General features: G+C 33.8%; 1 protein-coding gene across 1 annotated transcript in view; it reads right to left on the bottom strand.

Annotated features, from left to right (window-relative positions):
• The window catches only part of LOC139510159 (protein C-mannosyl-transferase DPY19L1-like), a 306,322-nt gene that overhangs the window by 15,526 nt on the left and 271,953 nt on the right, over positions 1-18,843 (bottom strand). Inside the window, exon 20 of the mRNA XM_071296510.1 lies at positions 12,636-12,761. Coding sequence (XP_071152611.1) covers positions 12,636-12,761 — 126 coding nt within the window. The remainder of the gene's footprint in view (positions 1-12,635; positions 12,762-18,843) is intronic.

Raw genomic sequence — 18,843 nt, 5'->3', positions numbered from 1 at the left:
TAATATATGTATTATATGTCTCTGCTATAACTAATATCTTTGGAACCGCTAAAGCTAAATTAATAAATAAAACTGATTTTGAAAGCTAATATAATAGTCTATAAGAAAAAAATATATATTTGAATATGCTTTTTTACTGAAAAGTTGACCGGAAGGCTTTCTTAGTGCGACTCTGGCAACACATTTTGAACATTAAAACTTAAATTCACGAAAAAGCATATAACCCAGTCAAAGTCTTAAAGACATTTAAATGACAAATAATATGATATAAAGAAAAAAAATGTATTACTATAAAAGGGCAAAAAGTTGACCGGAAGACCCCCTTGTACACAAATATTGAAGTGAAATTTTCAACTTTGAATTAAAATTCACAAAAATATAAAAAGCCCGGTCAAAGTCTGTCAATTGATTCTTAAAGACATTTGAATGACAAATAATATGATATAAAGAAAAAAATAAATATATTACTATAAAAGGGCAAAAAGTTGACCGGAAGTTACCCTTGTATACAAATGATGAAGTGAAATACAAAACAGGTAAAAAATATTTTAAGTAAAGATAGAAAGGCCTTTAATCAAAAGATGACATATATAATTTAGTACTTTTGGCATATCAGTTAGATATGTTTGTTTCTTAGCCAAAAAAAATTTCAGAGAGATCCATACACTTACACACAAGTTATTGTCCACAATCTACAAAAAAAAAACAGCCTGGTTTTTGGTCCCTTATTTACCCCTGATTCCTAAACATTTGGAACCATAACCCCCAAAATTAACCTTCCTTTAATTCTATGGAAAATTTATACAGATCTATTCACTTAAACTAAAGTAATTGTCTGGAAAACAAATGCGTCTTCGGACGACGAGGACGACATATATTATAGCATTATCAAGGGTGTCAATCGGTTTATCGAGATAAATGACTTGCATTTTACCCCTATATTCTATTTTTAGCCATGGCGGGCATCTTGGTTGATGGGCGAGGTCATTGGATACATTTTTTAAAACTAGATACTCTAAGGATGTTTAAAGTCAAGTTAATATACATTTGGCCTAGGAGTTTCTGAGGCAAAGATTTTGTAAAACTTCCAAAATTACAAAAAAAATGGGAAAAGTTTACTTTAAAGGCCAATAACTCTTTATGGGGTCAATTAACTTACTTGTAGATCTAACTTTGCTGAACATTTTTGCTGTTTACAGTTTATCTATCTATCTATTATAATATTCAAGATAACAACCAACAACTTTAAAATTTCATTAAGATTACCAATTTATGGGCAGCAACCAAACAACGGATTGTTTGATGCGTCTGAAAATATCAGGGCAGATAGATCTTGACCTTATGACCATTGTTACCCTATGTAAGATTCACACTAAATGCTTTAATTTCAGAGGTATAAGCCAAATCCGCATTTTACCTCCATGTTCTATGTTTAGCCATGGCGGCCATCTTGGTGGAAGGGCGGGGTCATCAGATACATCTTTAAAACTAGATACCCTAAGGATGATTTAGGCCAAGTCTGGTTTCATTTTGCCCAGTAGTTTCAGAGGAGAAGATGATGAGATAAGTTCACTTGGCCCTTTTGGGCCAGATGAGCTGAAAAAGTGTTGAAAACTGATTATATGTGAATTTTCAAAGTCCAAGGACTATAACTGTGCAGAAAATCATCAGACCAGAACAAAATTCAATCTTGTTCTGTAATTTGTCATGATAAACCTATAAACCAACTATCAAATCAATATCTTCTAACATGACGAACTGATTACCTGAGTGAATTTTCAACTTTCTAACTTCAAGGAACATATCTCTGCACAAAATCACTAGACCAGAACAAAATTCAACCTTGAACTGTAACTTGTCATGACAAGAGTGCACACACTGAAATGTCTGGCCTTCTTTACTAATCATTGATATTATGTTGATAGTCCTAAGTATAAAGCTTTATTACAACTGACACATAAACGTTACATTAACCAAGATAACTAAACAAAGACCAATGAACCATGAAAATGAGGTCAAGGTCAGATGAACCATGCCAGGCTGACATGTTCAGCTAACAATGCTACCATAAAACAAATATAGTTGACCTAATACTTATAGTTTAAGAAAAATAGACCGAAACACAAAAACTTAACACTCAGCAATGAACCGTGAAAATGAGGTCAAGGTCAAATAAAACCTGCGCGACTAATATATAAATCATAAAATATTTCCATACACTAAATATAGTTGACCTATGACGTATAGTATCAGATAAAAAGACCAAAACTGAAAAACTTAACTTTGACCACTGAACCATGAAAATGAGGTCAAGGTCAGATGACATCTGTCCGTTAGACATGTTCACCTTACAATCATTCCATACAACAAATATAGTAGACCTATTGCATAAAGTATGAGAAAAACAGACCAAAACACAACCAGATGCTCCGCAGGGCGCAGCTTTATACGACCGCAGAGGTTGAACACTGAACGGTTGGGGCAAGTATGGACACAACATTCAAGCTGGATTCAGCTCTAAATTTGGATTGTGATTAAATAGTTGACACAGAATGAATGTGGTCTAATGAACTTAAAAAAAAATGTTTGCCTTTGAGCAATTCACTATGCTGTTGAATATTAATCCTCTCAAAAAAATGTTTGAAGAAATTTTCTTTTTATTTATGAAATCTGAAATGAAAAAAATTGACCCTCCAATTTTTTTTTCACATCCCCCTTTCCCTTATTTCAAAACTGATCTCAATTCAAATTTCTAATGAAGTTTGCAACAATAACTACTCATTTAAATACATCATAAAATATTAAAATGTAAAAAAAGTTCTTGTTATCACTGAATGGTAAAGATTATTTTTTTTAATCTATCAGTTGGTAGTAAAAGTGAATATACATTGTATATTGTATAAAACAATGATTTAAGTTGATTCAACTACTATTCTGGACAAAGAAAGATAACTCCAATTGAAATCCAATTGGAATTTCTTGCTATTGCACAATATTGTGCAATTAGATATTTCTTGCTATTGTGGAATACTGTGCAATTGAAAATATTTGCTATTGCACAATACTGTGCAATTGAAGATTTCTTGCTATTGCACAATACTGTGCAATTGAAGATTTCTTGCTATTGCTGAATATTGTGCAATTGAAAATTTCTTGCTATTGCACAATACTTAATATAATAATTTTGGATCCTGATTTGGACCAACTTGAAAACTGGGCCCATAATCAAAAATCTAAGTACATGTTTAGATTCAGCATATCAAAGAGGCCCAAGAATTCAATTTTTGTTAAAATCAAACTTAGTTTAATTTTGGACCCTTTGGACGTTAATGTAAACCAATTTTAAAACGGGACCAAAAATTAAGAATCTACATACACAGTTAGATTTGGCATATCAAAGAACCCCAATTATTCAATTTTTGATGAAATCAAACAAAGTTTAATTTGACCCTGATTTGGACCAACTTGAAAACTGGGCCAATAATAAAAAATCTAAGTACATTTTAAGATTCAGCATATCAAAGAACCCCAAGGATTCAATTTTTGTTAAAATCAAACTAAGTTTAATTTTGGACCCTTTGGACCTTAATGTAGACCAATTTGAAAACGGGACCAAAAATTAAGAATCTACATACACAGTTAGATTCGGCATATCAAAGAACCCCAATTATTCAATTTTTGATAAAATCAAACAAAGTTTAAATCTGGACCCTTTGGGCCCTTTATTCCTAAACTGTTGGGACCAAAACTCCCAAAATCAATACCAACCTTCCTTTTATGGTCATAAACCTTGTGTTTAAATTTCATAGATTTCTATTTACTTATACTAAAGTTATGGTGCAAAAACCAAGAAAAATGCTTATTTGGGTCCCTTTTTGGCCCCTAATTCCTAAACTGTTTGGACCTAAACTCCCAAAATCAATACCAACCTTCCTTTTGTGGTCATAAACATTGTGTTTAAATTTCATTGATTTCTATTTACTTAAACTAAAGTTATTGTGCGAAAACCAAGAATAATGCTTATTTGGGCCCTTTTTTGGCCCCTAATTCCTAAACTGTTGGAACCAAAACTCCCAAAATCAATCCCAACCTTTCTTTTGTGGCCATAAACCTTATGTCAAAATTTCATAGATTTCTATTTACTTAAACTAAAGTTATAGTGCGAAAACCAAGAAAATGCTTATTTGGGCCCTTTTTGGCCCCTAATTCCTAAAATGTTGGGACTAAAACTCCCAAAATCAATCCCAACCTTGCTTTTGTGGTCATAAACCTTGTGTTAAAATTTCATAGATTTCTATTTACTTTTACTAAAGTTAGAGTGCGAAAACTAAAAGTATTCGGACGACGACGACGACGCAGACGACGACGCCAACGTGATAGCAATATACGACGCAAAATTGCGGTCGTATAAAAACCTAACTATAACCACTGAACCATGAAAATGAGGTCAAGGTCAGATGACACCTGCCAGTTGGACATGTACACCTTACAGTCCTTCCATACACCAAATATACTAGCCCTATTGCTTAAAGTATCTGAGATATGGACTTGACCACCAAAACTTAACCTTGTTCACTGAGCCATGAAATGAGGTCGAGGTCAAGTGAAAACTGTCTGACGGGCATGAGGACCTTGCAAGGTACGCCCATACCAAATATAGTTATCCTATTACTTATAATAAGAGAGAATTCAACATTACAAAAAATCTGAACTTTTTTTCAAGTAGTCACTGAACCATGAAAATGAGGTCAAGGACATTGGACATGTGACTGTCGGAAACTTCGTAACATGAGGCATCTATATACAAAGTATGAAGCATCCAGGTCTTACACCGCCGCTGCCTCCGCCGCCCTATGTTGAGCTTTCTGCAACAAAAGTTGCAGGCTCGACAATAAAGCTATATAACAATTATCAAATCATTTTCTAAAAGACTGACAAATAAACTGTTATCACGGAGATATGTCTCGCTTTTTTGTAATTTCAATAGTGCAAATGTTAAAAATAAAATAGCAACACTTTAACATGTAAGTTTTGCAACTATTCAAGGTCAATAATCCATGACTGAAGGTACATGACTAAAAACATCTCCATGGAAGTGAAATGTGCCAATGCTAATACAATAGAATACCAAATACCATTAAATTATCATAAGTAGTTCCGTTTAAACCTACCTAATCGCAAACTAATACGATAATTAAGCAAATGTTTGAAAGTGACTGAGGGGGCTGTACAAAATAATCTCCATGGAAATGAGATATATCAATGCTTATACAACTGCATACCAATTATCATTAACTTACCAAATCACAAACTTATACATGATAACTAAGCAAAAGTTTAGAGCATAACTAAGGGGGCAGGGCCAAATATTCTCCATGGTAATGAGATGTGCCAACACTAATACAACTGTATACCAAATATCTTTGACTTACCACTAGGGGTTCACCATTAACTAATACATTGTTGACGCTAGAAACAGCATACCCTTTTTTGACTCTAGACAAAAAAGTGCGTAAAACTGATTATTTTAGTGAATTTTCTAAGTCAAAGGACCATTACTCTGCACCACAAAATCATCAGACCAGAACAAAATTCGAACTAGATCTGTCACTTGTCATGATAAAACAATACACCAAATATCAAATCAATATCTTTAAGCATGAAAAAAAAAAGTGTGGAAAATTGATTTGCCGGACTGACGGTTGGACAGACAGACGGAGTGCAAACCATAAGTCCCCTTCGACTTCGTCGGTAGGGAACTAATGACATATTTAACTATAACTTGATCATCTATATACTATCATCTTTATTAAGGCATACATTACACCCATAAGAGGGCCATAGGCATGACAATTACATTTAGATTCAAATAAAAATAGATTCAATTTGGTACAAGTGTAAACAGGGTCTAAATGTCTTCGGTTGGTTTTTTGCGGTCATATAAAAAGTGTTGAAAACTGATTATTTAAGTGAATTTTCCAAGTCCAAGGAACACAACACTGCACAATATCATCAGACCGGAATGAAATTCGAACATTATCTGAAACTTTTCATGATAAAAGTATATTCCAATTTTCAAATCATTATATGCAAGCATGACTAAACTAGAGACTCATAACATCAGATTATTACATGCGGCTCTTGGGCTGATATTGAACCTAGGGCTGATAATACATGCGATATGAAATATTGACATGTTATGATCTTTTTATCATACCTTCATCAATGGAGAAAAATAACAGATTCATATATAGATCCTTTTACGTGGTTCCCAAATAGAAGCTCAAAGAGTGAAAAGTTCACGGACATCGGACCCCAAATTTAGTTCATTCGATATGAAATCTTTCTATCATATGAATCAACAGAGAAGTAAAACATTTTAACATGCACGAATCGACAAAAAAGTAATTCAACAATATACATAATGAACAGTTTGGAAAAGTCAACTTTTTTAAAGTAACTTTCTAAATTATGTTTGAAACTTTTAAAAAATGCATTTATTTTATAATTTTTAATTTAAATTTTTTTTACACAATATACTTTCTAGTATCCACATAATTGTTTTGTACACTACTTTGTAATGTTTTTCACTGAAAACGTAGCACTGGGGTGTATTTTCCGGAATTTGCTGAGTATCACCGGAATGACATGCGATAACGTTACGGAAAGGCATGTGATAACAATCGAAGCATGTGATAAACTTTTCATATCAGCCCGTTAAGCACCAATTCGAAATATATGGAATTAACGTTAATTTAATGCTATTATCATACAGTAAAAATCATATGTTATTAAGTCTAATTAAGTATATGAGCCTGTATCACTCACCTGACTCTACCTGGGTTTTTGAATTCATATAAAAAAAGATAAAAATTTGGCTACCAAGTAACAACACTTGGCCAGCACCTCATTAGGAAAGGAACATCTATGTTATGTTTGGTTTCCTTCAATTCAGTGGTTCTCTAAAAGATGAAATTTGTATGTATTTCCCATAGGGTCCTATGTTAAACTAAGCCCCCTGTTGGCGGTTATCTTGGATGATGGATCAACTACAAAGTAACAACACTTGGTCAGCATCTCATCAGAAACATTCATGCTATATTTGGTTTCAATCCATTCAGTGGTTCTCTAAAAGAAGAAATTTGTATGTTTTTCCCATAGGGTTCTATGTTAAACTAAGTCCCCCACTGGCGGCCATCTTGGGCATTGGATTGGCGACGAAGTAACAACACTTGGTCAGCATCTCATTAGGAACATTCATGCTATGTCTGGTTTCATTCCATTCAGTGGTTCTCGAAAAGAAGAAATTTGTATGTATTTCCCATAGGGTCCTATGTTAAATCAAGTCCCCACTGGTGGCCATCTTGATTATTATATGTTGGATCGGCAACAAAGTAACAACACTTGGTCAGCATCTCATAAGGAACATTCATGCTATGTTTGACTTCATTCCATTCAGTGGTTCTCTAAAAGAAGACATTTGTATTTTGTGCTTACAAAATTTGGTGAATGTCAAAAAATCTAAATATTCTTTCAGGTATGTAAATATTCTTGAAATTCCACAGGTAAAGTCAACCCGTTACGGTAAAAAATCATTCAAATTTGCTGCTGCTACTTTATGGAACAGTCTTCCAAACCATTTCAGGACTGAAAACAGTTTTTCACATTTTAAAAGTCTAGTTCAGTCCTGGAACGGTTTGGAATGTCACTGTTCTGCTTGCAGATAATTCTTAAACTGTTTTATTATTTATGCTGCTTTTGGTTGCTCTGGTCAAGCATGTTTTTACTTCATTCTAAATTTGTTGATTATTTTTATTGCATGCTATGTATGTGAGATTCAACTTTGTATTACAGGTTGTTTTATATGTCAAAATGCACTGTTTTTATGTTATTTATATGTTTTTATATTCGGTCAAAAGCTCCTTAGAGCTTGTGTTGCTTATTTGTACTCATGCCGAATCAAAATAAAGTTTTCTTATCTTATCTTATCTTATTCCCATTGGGTCCTATGTTAAACTAAGTCTCCTGCTGGCGGCCATCTTCGATGATGGATTGCACCTCATAAGGAACATTCATGCCATGTTTGGTTTCATTCCATTCAGTGGTTCTCTAGAAGTAGTCATTTGTATGCATTTCCCATAGGGTCCTATGTTAAACTATGTCCCCTGCTGGTGGCCATCTTGGATTTTGGATTGGTGACAAATAAACAACACTTGATCAGCATCTCATAAGAAACATTCATGCTATGTTTGGCTTCATTCCATTCAGTGGTTCTCTAAAAGAAGACATTTGTATGTATTTCCCATTGGGTCCTATATTAAATTAAGTCCCCTGCTGGCGGCCATCTTGGATGATGGATCGGCTACAAAGTAACAACACTTGGTCAACACCTCATAAGGAACATTCATGTCATGCTTGGTTTCATTCCATTCAGTGGTTCTCTAGAAGTAGTCATTTGTATGCATTTCCCATAGGGTCCTATGTTAAACTAAGTCCCCTGCTTGCGGCCATCTTGGATGATGGATTGGCAACAAAGTAACAACACTTGGTCAGCACCTCATAAGGAACATGCCTGCTATGTTTGGTTTCATTCCATTCAGTGGTTCTCTAGAAGAAGTTCAAAATGTAAAAAGTTAACGCCGACGACGGACGCCAAGTGATGAGAAAAGCTCACTTAGCCCTTCGTGCCAGGTTAGCTAAAAAGTGTGGAAAACTGATTATTTGAGTGAATTTTGTAAGCCACAGGATAATAAAATTAAGATGTGTTAAAGAGCCAACAGCCGAAGGCCACCAACGGGTCTTCAATGAGCAAGAAACTCCCGCACCTGGAGGCGTGCTAGAGCAGGCCCATAAAAAATGTATAACAGTGATAATGGAGCATAACGCTGAACAAAATTCGAACTTGATCTTTAACTTGTCAAGATAAAATTATATACCAATTTTCAAACTTATTATTTCCAAGCATGATGAAATAAATGGAGAATGTGTCCCCATAGATAAAGATCATGCCCCTGCTTACATACAATATTATAAAGAGACATTACTCAAAAACAATAAAAGTGACGCTACCCAAATTTGTACATGATCTGAGTTTTGTGGTAATGTATATCTATACTATTAAACGAGAAGACCTCATTTTTTGTGTCGCTTCTCTTTCTTCCAAAATAAATCAAACATAATGCCTCTGTGTCCTATAGGTACCATGTATAGTCGCATTTGTCATCAATTCTTATGATTATTCAGTTTGGGTTATTTTGGGAGAAAAGCGAACAAAAATGCGTCCGGATATTTTTCCGTCATTGGACGAAATTTTAAGTCAGACTAGACTTCCGGTTTTCGTTTTTCCGAACTTTGAACATACAAAGACTATGAATAAAGTGTATTTGCTATCTGCTGTCATTTTCAAGTTTAATACCCACGGCGATCACAGAGTTTATTGAAAAGAGAGGGTTTATATAATAAGTCAATGACCGCCGTGGATCGATTAGTAAACTGAGAATTGATAGTAAAATGCCAATCAGGGGCGGATCCAGCTATTTTAAAAAGGGGGGTTCCAACCCCCAGAACCCTCCCCCTGGATCCGCCACTGCCAATATACTTTATTTATAGTAATTAATGTTCATAATATACAGATAAATCCTAACATTATTGAACTTAATAGAAAAAAAATGGGAATTTTGGAGGAAAAAAAAATGAGGAGCCTGGCTAGAAAAACAATTGTCATGTCCCAAAGTACCTATGTCTGAAATTCTCCAGTCATAAACTCTTGCTACAAAAATTCATCGGGTCACTAAGTATATTAAATAGATAGGGTCTGTATGATATTAATGACCGCAGCGGATTGATAAGTAAACTTAGAATTGATAGGAAAAAGCAAACACACTTTATTTATAGTAATGAATGTTCATATTGAAATAAATAGAAAAAAAAAATTGGGAATTTTGGGAAAAAAGGAGGAAAACATTTGTCCTGTCCTTATTAAGTACCTATAACTTTTGACACCTTTCCTGAAATTTTCCAGTAATTAAATATTTTACAAAAAATTATCCTACAACACTTTAAATACCTTCAACCACACTCTGAATGCCGGCGACTTCGCTGGTGTGCTCTAGCATTTATCATCCTTGCTTAAAGTATTTCAATAATAAAGACGTCCAAATATTGTTTCCATAATCGTACTGTCTTTTTGAGAAATATAAAAGACTTCCGCTGCCCTTTAGGCCTGTTTAATATTAAACATAATTTGCATAAATACTTGGTACAGGACAATTATTTTCGCGTTTTGTTTAAGGTTCATTATAAACATTTGTTTGATACAAACTCAAAGAACGTAAACTATTTTTTGGACGTACTGAGTACAGACAGACAATCGTAAAATTCAATGCCCCCTCCTCTATGACGGGGGCATAAGAAAGTGCTGGAAACTGATTATTTGAGTGAATTTAAGTCCAAGGACAATAACTCAGCACAAAATCACCAGACACAATTCGAAATTGATCTGTATCTTGTTATGATGAAACTATATACCAATTATCAAAACACTTTTCAAGAATGACAAAAAAATCCGTAAAAATTATTTGCCGGACTGACTGATGGACAGATGGACGGAGTGCAAAATTAAAGTCACCTTTCGACAACATCGGTATGGGAGTAAACATTGGTGTTTTAAATCCTGTAAGTCGCTTCTTACAGTTTTTATGTGTATGGATAAATGGTATTATTATTGCCTCTGTCAGATAACAGTTTTCAAAGTAATAGACAAAACTTGCATTTCACCCCTATGTTCAATTTCTAACCATGTCAGTCATCTTGGTTTGCCGGCAGGTTCATCATAAACTAGATACCCTAATAAAGATTGTGGTCAAGTTTGGAATAGGAGCATTAAGGCCCGATGTTGACCCAAGATAATAAAATACTTGACAACTATTTCAAATTTGCACATATTGTTTGAAAATGCATATAGTAAGGAAATATAGATGAAAAACAGTATTTTTATCAGGTGACTTGATAATTACGTCAGAACATGTATTGTTTTCTTGAAAACTATGAAAAGTACAGAATATATGCAGTTTTCCACCTTTTAAAATATACATTGCAGAAACAACAAGTGCAGCCAACAAACAACAAAATAATTATAGAGAAGCTTTATTATAACTATTTATATTATATCAACAAATATAAAGTTGTTTCTTGTGTACGCACATACTTTGTGAATCTATTTTTTTATTATTAAATATACTTAAAATTTGATGTAAAACAAGGAAAATCAAGAAATTTTACAAAATATACAAATTTCGTCGTCATTGTTCGTTGCCATTAGTAACTCGTTTAAATGTGATTTTTTTTTTTTGGTTTTTGACCACTTGTATTTAGTCTAGTTATGACAAATTGGTAAGTTTACAGTAATATTTGGGCCAAATTATGGTCTTATTGCCCATACTCCTAGTAGTTTCAGAGGACAAGACTTTTGTAAGAATTGACAGAAGACGACGGACAACAGACCCAAAGTGATGAGAATAGCTTGAGGTTGCACTTTGTAAATACAGCTGTTTCTCAAAACACGCCTCTTTTGGGGAGATCTTGAATATTCATAGAAAATTAATTTTGTTTACATACTGGTTCCCAGTTATGCTCTCTGTGTTCCATCTCACAGAGACATAACTTGGGAATGTTACCAGTAAATATACACGTGCATATTGTTTACATTGAAATCTTTAATAACCTTTCATTCAAGGTAGGGGTAGTTAAGAAAATGAGTATTAGAGAAGTTCAGGGCATATAAATGTTGAAAATATGCTGCACAGCCCTATATTTTGACCTTTGAAAAAAATTGTGGTACATATGAACTTTCAATTCTAGGATAAGATTTTTTTCAAAACTTCATAGTAAAAGTGGTACAGTTTTAGCCGTAAAAGGAGTTCCTATGGAAAACTGCATTGTCAATATTTACAGAAATGCAACCTTGAGTTAGCCCTTTTGGGTATGGGTGTTAAAAATAAACAGCAATTCCAAGAGCACATGATATGCCCTGATTGTGCATTGAAATTGTCACAAAATCAAATGGGATATTTAGAAGACATTTATTCAGGGATAAATAAAATGGCTCTGTAGAAAAACAGCATGTGAATATCCTTATCCATATAAGTACTCAGTCAATTAGGACAAGTCCCATATGTTTAATGACATTACCCACAACATTTTCAAAATCCAAAGTCTACATTCATTCATCCTAACCAATCTAAATATGTAGCAAATTTTACTGTATTCTGACAAATAATGTCCTTAAACACTGGAATGGAAAAATATAAAATTTATAAAATCTAACGCGAGTTTCCTTTTATCAATCCCACGAATAATGTGAAGTTAATATAAAATCAATCCAGGCATACTAGTGTTAATGATATGTGAAAAATTGCCTTAATTTAAATGGTCCTGTAACTCTGAAAACGAAAAGCAAAATATTTTCAAAATCAAAAAAATTATTATAATGTTGTGTTAAAATGACATGAACATTGATTAAAGAGAATTTGAATGATTATATGAAGTGTTGACAGATGTACGAACATACATACATTTTAAAAACAGAAAATGTCACTTTTGATGGGTATATAAAAACTGTTCAGATAAACACTCACTTGGATCTTCTATTGCACCAGGAATCTTCTAAAATCACATAATTAACCTGCATTTCTTTCATTAAATGTTTCAATTCTTCTGCAGGCTTTCTACTGTACATAGAGTATACTTTCTTTGTTCGTTCTCTGTAAAAAATTTATAAATAATTCTTTGTCATAAACAGATATTTTCCAGCGCTCAGCCAAACCAAAGTTAACAAGTGAAACTGCCAGCTGCTGCTCACTGATGATACCCCCGTCGCAAGTGGATAATTTTAATAGTGTAAAAATATGCAAGTGTTCGGTAAAATGGAAGTTGTTGAGTGATGAATCTGAAAACTAATCACACCGTATAGCTGACGTGTATAAATCATTGTTAATCCTGAAACCAAATATCAGAAATCCTTGTATTATAGTTCCTGAGAAAAATGAAAGGAAATTTTTACTTGCCTATCATGAGTAAAATCATACAAGTGTTCGGTAAACAGGAAGTTGTTGAGTGATGAAACTGAAAACGCACCAAACGGTAAAGCTGACTTATCTAAACCCTGAAACCAAATTTGAGAAATCCTTGAATTGTAGTTCCTCAGAAAAATGTGACAAAAATTTTCAACTTGGCTATCATGTGTAAAATCATACAAGTGTTCGGTAAACAGGAAGTTGTTGAGTGATGAATCTGAAAACTCATCACACGGTAAAGCTGACTTATATAAACCCTGAAACCAAATTTCAGAAATCCTTGTATTGTAGTTCCTGAGAAAAATGTGACTAAAATGTTCAACTTGGTTATCATGTGTAAAATAATATAAGTGTTTGGTATACAGGAAGTTGTCGAGTGATGAATCTGAAAATGCATCACACGGTATAGCAGACTTATATAACCCCTAAAACCAAATTTCCGAAATCCTTGTATTGTAGTTCCTGAGAAAAATGTGACGAACAATATTCATGGGATGGACGGACTGACAGACTGATGGACTGACGGACGGACGGACACAGGGGCTTGTTTAGTGGGTCAGACGAGATTTTACTGTCAATGGCGATCGCTATCCTATTGGTATTTTATATAGGATAGCGATCGCCATTGACAGTAAAACCTTGTCTGACCCACTAAACAAGCCCCTGTGGTGCGTCCGTTAGTTTGTCCTTTCGTCTGTTCTTCTGTCCGTTTGTCCCGCTACAGGTTAATTATTTTGGTCAAGGTAGTTTTTGATGAAGTTGAAGTCCAATCAAATTGAAACTTAGTATACATGTTCCCTGTGATATAATCTTTCTAATTTAAATGCCAAATTAGAGTTTTTACATTTGAGCTTTTAACAGCTCTGAATTTGGATTGTGATTAAATATTTGACACAGCATAGGTTTGTGACCAAAAATGAATGTAGTCAAAGAACTGAAAACTAGAGGCTCTCAAGAGCCTGTGTCGCTCAACTGATTCTACTTGGGATTTTGAAATAATATTAAAAATTGTAAAATATTGTAACAGATACTTATAATGATGTTTTAGGCCAAATTTGGTTTAATATTGTTATGTTTGGTTTCATTTAGTTCAGTAGTTCTCTTAAAGAAGACATTTGTATGTATTTCTCATAGGGTCTCATGTTAAACTAAGTCCCCGTTGGTGGCCATCTTGGATGATGGATCAGCTACAAAGTAACAACCCTTGGTGAGAATTTCATAAGGAACATTCATGCAATGTTTGGTTTCATTCCATTCAGTGGTTCTAAAAAAGAAGAAATTTGTATGTATTTCCCATAGGGTCCTATGTTAATCTAAGCCCCCTTCTGGCAGCCATCTTGGATAATAAATCGGCTACAAAGTTACATCACTTGGTCAGCACCTCACAAGGAACATTCATGCCATGTTTGGTGTCATTCCATTCAGTGGTTCTCTAGAAGAAGTCATTTGTATGCATTTCTAATAGGGTACTATGTTAAACTAAGTCCACAGCTCGCGGCCATCTTGGATGATGGATCGGCTACAACGTAACAACACTTGGTCAGCACCTCATAAGAAACATTCATGTCATGTATCGTTTCATTCCATTCAGTGGTTCTCTAGAAGAAGTCATTTGTATGCATTTCTCATAGGGTAGTATGTTAAAATAAGTCCCCCGCTGGCAGCCATCTTGGATGATGGATCGGCTTTAAAGTAACAACACTTGGTTGGCACCTCATAAGGAACATTCATGCCATGTTTGGTTTCATTCCATTCAGTGGTTCCCTAAAAAAAGTTCAAAATGTAAAAAGTTAACGACGACCACAGACGACGGACGGCAAGTGATGAGAAAAGCTCACTTGGCCCTTTGGGCCAGGTGAGCTAAAAAAAAAGCATTCTAGGAGTATTGCATGGCCATACATATAGTCCCCTTCCGGGTAAAAATTACATTATACTGGAACAAAATGCTAACTTGTTCTATTATTTGCCATGGTGAAAAAGAAAATATCAAGTCATTATATTAAAGCATGACTAAGCCCTGATTGTATGAGTGAATTTTTCAAGTCCAAGTACCATAACATGCACAAAATTATCAGACCAAACAAAAATTTGAACTCGATCTGTAACTTGTCATGATAAAACTATATATGAATTATCAATCAATATCTTCAAGCCTGATGAAAACCAGATGCTCTGCAGGGCGCAGCTTTATACGACTGCAGAGGTTGAACCCTGAACGGTTGGGGCAAGTATGGACACAACATTCAAGCTGGATTCAGCTCTAAATTTGGATTGTGATTATATAGTTGACACAGCATAGGTTTCGGACACAGAATGAATGTGGACTTATGAACTTAAAATATTTTGTTTGTCTTTGAGCAATTCACTATGCTGTTGAATATTAATCCTCTCAAAAAATGTTTGAAGAAATTTTCTTTTTTATTTATGAAATCTGAAATGAGAAAAAAATTAACCCCCCCCCCCTCCCCCCCCATTTTTCTTTCACATCCCCCTTTTCCTTTTTCCAAAAGTGATCTCAATTCAAATTTCTAATGGAGTTTGAAACAATAGCAACTCATTTAAATACATCATAAAATATTAAAATGTAACAAAAGGTGCTTGTTATCACTGAATGGTAAAGATTGTTTTAATTTATCAGTTGGTAGTAAAAGTGAATATACATTGTTTATTGTATAAAACAATGATTTAAGTTGATTCAACTACTATTCTGGACAAAGAAAGATAACTCCAATCAATTGAAAATATTTGCTATTGCACAATACTGTGCAATTGAAAATTTCTTGCTTTTGCGCAATACTGTGCAATTGAAGATTTCTTGCTATTGCTGAATACTGTGCAATTGAAAATTTCTTGCTATTGCACAATACTTAATATAATATAATTTTGGATCCTGTTTTGAACCAACTTAAAAACTGGGCCCATAATCAACCAGATGCTCCACAGGGCGCAGCTTCATACAACCGCAGAGGTTGAACCCTGAACGGTTGGGGCAAGTATGGACACAACTTTCAAGCTGGATTTAGCTCTAAATTTGGACTGTGATTAAATAGTTGACACAGCATAGGTTTCTGACACAGAATGAATGTGGTCTAATGAACTTAAAATGTTTGTTTTGCCTTTGAGCAATTCACTATGCTGTTGAATATTAATCCTCTCAAAAAAATGGAAGAAATAGCAATAACTACTCATTTAAATACATCATAAAATATCAAAATGTAAAACAAGTGCTTGTTATCACTGAATGGTAAACATTGTTTTAATTTATCAGTTGGTAGTAAAAGTGAATATTGTATATTGTATAAAACAATGATTTAAGTTGATTCACCTACTATTCTGGACAAAGAAAGATAACTCCAATCAATATAAAATTTCTTGCTATTGCACAATATTGTGCAATTAGATATTTCTTGCTATTGCGCAATTGAAAATATTTGCTATTGCACAATACTGTGCAATTGAAGATTTCTTGCTATTGCTCAATACTGTGTAATTGAAAATTTCTTGCTATTGCACAATACTGTGCAATTGAAGATTTCTTGCTATTGCTGAATACTGTGCAATTGAAAATTTCTTGCTATTGCACAATACTTAATATAATAATTTTGGATCCTGATTTGGACCAACTTGAAAACTGGGCCCATAATAAAAAATCTAAGTACATGTTTAGATTCAGCATTTCAAAGAAGCCCAAGAACTCAATTTTTGTTAAAATCTAGCTAAGTTTAATTTTGGACCCTTTGGACCTTAATGTAGACCAATTTGAAAACAGGACCAAAAATTTTATGGTCATAAACCTTCTGTTTAAATTTCATAGATTTCTATTTACTTATACTAAAGTTATGGAGCAAAAACCAAGAAAAATGCTTATTTGGGCCCCTTTTTGGCCCCTAATTCCTAAACTGTTCAGATCCTCAACTCCCAAAATCAATCCCAACCATCCTTTTGTGGTCATAAACCTTGTGTTTCAATTTCATTGATTTCTATTTACTTATACTAAAGTTATTGTGCGAAAACCAAGAATAATGCTTATTTGGGCCCTTTTTTGGCCCATAATTCCTAAATTATTGGAACCAAAACTCCCAAAATCAATCCCAACCTTCCTTTAGTGGTCATAAACCTTGTTTCTAAATTTCATAGATTTCTATTCCCTTTTACTAAAGTTAGAGTGTGAAAACCAAGAAAATGCTTATTTGGGCCCTTTTTGGCCCCTAATTCCTAAAATGTTGGGATAAAAACTCCCAAAACCAATCCCAACCTTCCTTTTGTGGTCATAAACCTTGTTTTAAAATTTCATAGATTTCTATTCACTTTTACTAAAGTTAGAGTGCGAAAACTAAAAGCATTTGGACGACGACGACGATGCAGACGACCACGCCAACGCCAATTTTTAAAATTTGTGGTCGTATAAAAACTGTGGAAACACTCTTGTTAACATTGAGGGGGAGGACAGGGGTAAGGGAGACAGGGAGAAAGGGGGTAGGAAAAAGAAGAAAGGAGAGGAAGGCTGGGAGAAAGGAGAAAAAGTTGGAGAAAAAAATAAAATATCTCTCTTTTTTCCTGTAAATTAAAAAAAATAAAAAAAGGAGAAGAGGGGTAGGAGAAAGGAGAAAAGGGGTGGGAGAAGGGAGAAGGGTACCCCCTGTCCTCCCCCTCAACATTGGATATAATTAATAGTTCTCTAAAATTAGATATGATGTAATACCATGTATATGTATTTTCATGTTATAATCAAATATAATTTATAGTTCCAAATATTTTTTTTCATTTGTCAACAAGATGCTCCGCAGAGCGCAGCTTGGTACATCCACAGAGGTCGAGCCCTGAACAGTTGGGGCAAGTTTGGATTGTGATTAAATAGATGACATAGAATAGGTTTATGACACAGAATGAATGTGGTCCAAGAACTTAACAAATTAAAATCAGACTTTTAAACTATTATGGTCCAATATCCAAAATCTAAATACATGGTTAGATTCATCATACCAAAGAACCCCAAGAATTCATTTTTTGATGAAATCAAATAAAGTTCAATTTTGGACCCTTTAGAACTCAATGTGGACCAATTTGATAATAGGGCCATAATATCGAAAATCTATATACATTGTTAGATTCAGCATATCAAAGAACCCCAATAATTAAAGTTTTGATAAAATCAAACAAAGTTTAGTTTTGGACCCTTTTTCCTAACTTGTTGCGAATAAAACTCCCAAAATAAATCCCAACCTTCCTTTTGTGGTCATAAACCTAGTGTTTAAATTTTATAGATTTCTATTTACTTATACCAAAGTTATTGTGCGAAAACCAATAAAAATGCTTTTTTGTGTCCCTTTTTGGCCCCTAATTCCTAAATTGTTGGGACCAAAACCCCCCGACAACAATCCGAACCTTCCTTTAGTGGTAATAAACATTGTATTAAATTTTTATTGATTTCTATACACTTATACTTAAGTTAACCGGAAATCATCAGTCTTCAGACGACGCTGATGACAACGACGACGTGATACCAATATACATGTACGACCAAATTAAAAAAAAATTTTGCAGTTGTATAAAAACTAATATAGATTTGTAATTTATCTATAAAATGTCAACAACTTTTATCTAAACAATTTAATGTATTGAAATAAATACCTTGATAAAAAATAGATAATAATCTAATTACAGGTTGCATTTCTGTAAATATTGACAATGCAATTTCCCATTGCAACTCCTTTTACCACTTTTACTATGAAGTTTTTAATTTTTTTTTTTTTTTTTTTTAAACTATAAG

Source organism: Mytilus edulis, chromosome 2 (genome assembly GCF_963676685.1).
Source record: "Mytilus edulis chromosome 2, xbMytEdul2.2, whole genome shotgun sequence".
In the NCBI taxonomy this organism is placed as follows: domain Eukaryota; kingdom Metazoa; phylum Mollusca; class Bivalvia; order Mytilida; family Mytilidae; genus Mytilus; species Mytilus edulis.
Note: the sequence above shows the minus strand (reverse complement) of the source record. Positions and strands in the feature narration are given on the sequence as shown.